Consider the following 2,344-nt stretch of genomic DNA (forward strand, 5'->3'; position numbering starts at 1 on the left):
TGTTCATTAAATGCATAGAACAGAAATTATCATTTGACTACTCACATCCTTCGTAGTCGACGGAGAGATGAGGGTCTCCAAGAGGCATGGGAAGAATCTGACCATTGCGCTTCATGAGGTTACCGTCAGCATTAATGCCAGTAGACTTGGCGATGAATTGGTTTCCATCTGTAAATTAGTAACAGGTAATTACTATTTTTTATCAGGTAAGTTAACATGAGTAAATTATAGGTTATATATCAACATTACAAGCGGCGTCTACATAATGAAAATCCATCTTACCAAAAGAATATTCGTTGCGGACGCACTGCTGGAGGAGTTGGTATGGGTTGTTTGTGAGGGCAATTTCGTACCAAACACCAGCATACTGAAGCAGGAAAAAAACATTAATGTATTTCTAGTATCAAAATGTATTAGTAAATATTGGATTACTAAATATCCAGTTATATAACTGCATAATTAATAAACTCTATGTAAGTTTTACATACCTTAGGATGATTAGGAATCTGTTCATCGAAGAGTGATTTCTCGTCCACCGCAGGACATCTTCCTGGAACGACGAAGTCGGGGATCTTGTCAGCAGCGACGGCTGCTACAACAGCAAGGAAGAACAGAGATGCATGCATGGTGATCACAGTGGATGCAACTTCTGCCGTAACAAGAGCGCCTGCTGCCTTATATAATCCGGCTCCGGTGATGAGGTTCAAGAAGTTTCCAGATTGTTTGATTACATTGCGAATTAACGCAAAACAAAGATGATATTGCATTTTATTTATCAATAACATCTTTCTCTTGTATCAGTATGAAAGTAGTAAAAGTAACATTGATTGTGCAGTAGAAAGAAAGCAAATAATATAAGTCGAAACTGACAACAGAAGTTGGCCATCAAAGCTCCGCCCCTGGAAACGGGATATAAGAACGGCAGGTACTATTGCAAGGAACACACACCATCATGTTCTCCACACTCATAGCTGCTGCCCTCGTGGCTCTTGTCACTGCTGACGGCATCCCAGACTTCGTTGTACCTGGAAAATGCGCTAAAGTGGCCAACCAAGACAAGTTCGATCTTCGCAGGGTAAGTACTCGTATTCTTTTGTATGTGCTATATATTTTGTTGGTCTTAATATAGTCCTCTTCATAATTTGAAGGAATCTATATGTTTCAACCTCATTTGTTTTCCCCCACAGTACTCCGGCCGCTGGTATCAGACCCAGATCATCGACAACGCTTACCAGCCATACACTCGCTGCATCCACTCCAACTACGACTACTCTGACTCTGACTACGGCTTTAAGGTGACCACAGCTGGATTCAGCCCCAACAACGAGTACCTGAGACTGGAGGGCAAGATCTACCCCACAAAGGACTTCCCAGCTGCTCACATGCTCATTGATTTCCCTACCGGTACGTTTCTGTCAAATCATTTGTAATGTAAATTATTATTTTGCAATGGGAAAATAGAGTTGATAATGTCTACTATATCATCTACTAATATTCTTTTTCTTTTGTTTTAGTTTTCGCCGCTCCCTACGAAGTGATCGAGACCGACTACGAGACGTACTCGTGCGTGTATTCCTGCATCGACTGGAACGGCTACAAGTCCGAGTTCGGCTTCGTCTTCTCCCGCACCCCACAGACGTCCGGTCCAGCCAACGACAAGTGCGCCTCCGTCTTCCGCAAGAATGGAGTCGACTTCGCCTTATTCAATGACGTTGCTCATACGGCCGAATGTGTCTATAGAGCTTAGAGTATAATGCATTACAATGATTATAAATGATATTTTTATATATGGATATGTGATTATAACAAAGTATAATCGTGTATGTGTGTGCGTTTCTAATAAAATTTAAATCAAATATACTCTTTCGACCTTCCCTATGGCATTAGCACACCTGAGGTATAGACCAGTTTAACTATGAACATTACTGAAGTCATGCTTAATGATCATTGATAACATGTGATTCAGTATAAAGGGCAATTGAATAAATACATCGACATTTATCATGCAGAAGCTAAAAACAAAGCAATGTCCAGATAGATTATATTTTTTGAGAATAAGACCTCTACAACAAACGCTCTACAAAGCGATTGCGCAATGAATAACTATACAAAATAATCTAAATGGACTGTAACTATATCCATATTAATTCATTAAGACGTTTGAAAGGTGTGAAAAATGTCGTATTATCATTGCATTCTGTGGCAGAAAATTTAATGTTTTTGACTGCACCAAACCAAACTGAAATAAGACTGTAGAGGCTTATGAGATAAACATGTGAAATGAACAGCAATGCCAGCAGAAATTATGGTCTATTCAATATATTTCCTCGTAAGACTTGAAAAA

At 39.6% G+C, this 2,344-nt stretch overlaps 2 protein-coding genes across 2 annotated transcripts in view; one reads left to right on the forward strand and one right to left on the reverse strand.

Moving 5' to 3' along the window:
* The window catches only part of LOC119593417 (crustacyanin-C1 subunit-like), a 1,705-nt gene extending 1,060 nt beyond the window's left edge, over window positions 1-645 (reverse strand). The window contains exons 1-3 of the mRNA XM_037942348.1: window positions 489-645; window positions 283-367; window positions 46-168 (exon numbers count right to left, since the gene is read on the reverse strand). Of these exons, the coding sequence (XP_037798276.1) occupies window positions 46-168; window positions 283-367; window positions 489-626 (346 nt within the window). The 5' untranslated portion in view covers window positions 627-645. The remainder of the gene's footprint in view (window positions 1-45; window positions 169-282; window positions 368-488) is intronic.
* A 291-nt stretch (window positions 646-936) lies between these two features.
* Window positions 937-1,856, forward strand: LOC119593424 (crustacyanin-A2 subunit-like). The gene is made up of 3 exons (XM_037942354.1): window positions 937-1,075; window positions 1,188-1,404; window positions 1,515-1,856. The coding sequence occupies exons 1-3, from the start codon at window positions 953-955 to the stop codon at window positions 1,745-1,747; spliced, it is 573 nt and encodes a 190-aa protein (XP_037798282.1). The 5' UTR covers window positions 937-952; the 3' UTR covers window positions 1,748-1,856.
* The last annotated feature ends 488 nt before the right edge of the window (window positions 1,857-2,344 follow it).

This window comes from Penaeus monodon, chromosome 32 (assembly GCF_015228065.2).
Source record: "Penaeus monodon isolate SGIC_2016 chromosome 32, NSTDA_Pmon_1, whole genome shotgun sequence".
Lineage (NCBI taxonomy): Eukaryota > Metazoa > Arthropoda > Malacostraca > Decapoda > Penaeidae > Penaeus > Penaeus monodon.

What these genes read in the sequence shown, in the direction of transcription:
- LOC119593424 (XM_037942354.1), top strand. Translation starts at nt 953, where the DNA reads ATGTTCTCCACACTCATAGCTGCTGCCCTCGTGGCTCTTGTCACTGCT. An exon ending in ACAAGTTCGATCTTCGCAGG is followed by an intron (nt 1,076 to 1,187) that starts GTAAGTACTCGT and finishes TTTCCCCCACAG; the next exon opens with TACTCCGGCCGCTGGTATCA. An exon ending in GCTCATTGATTTCCCTACCG is followed by an intron (nt 1,405 to 1,514) that starts GTACGTTTCTGT and finishes CTTTTGTTTTAG; the next exon opens with TTTTCGCCGCTCCCTACGAA.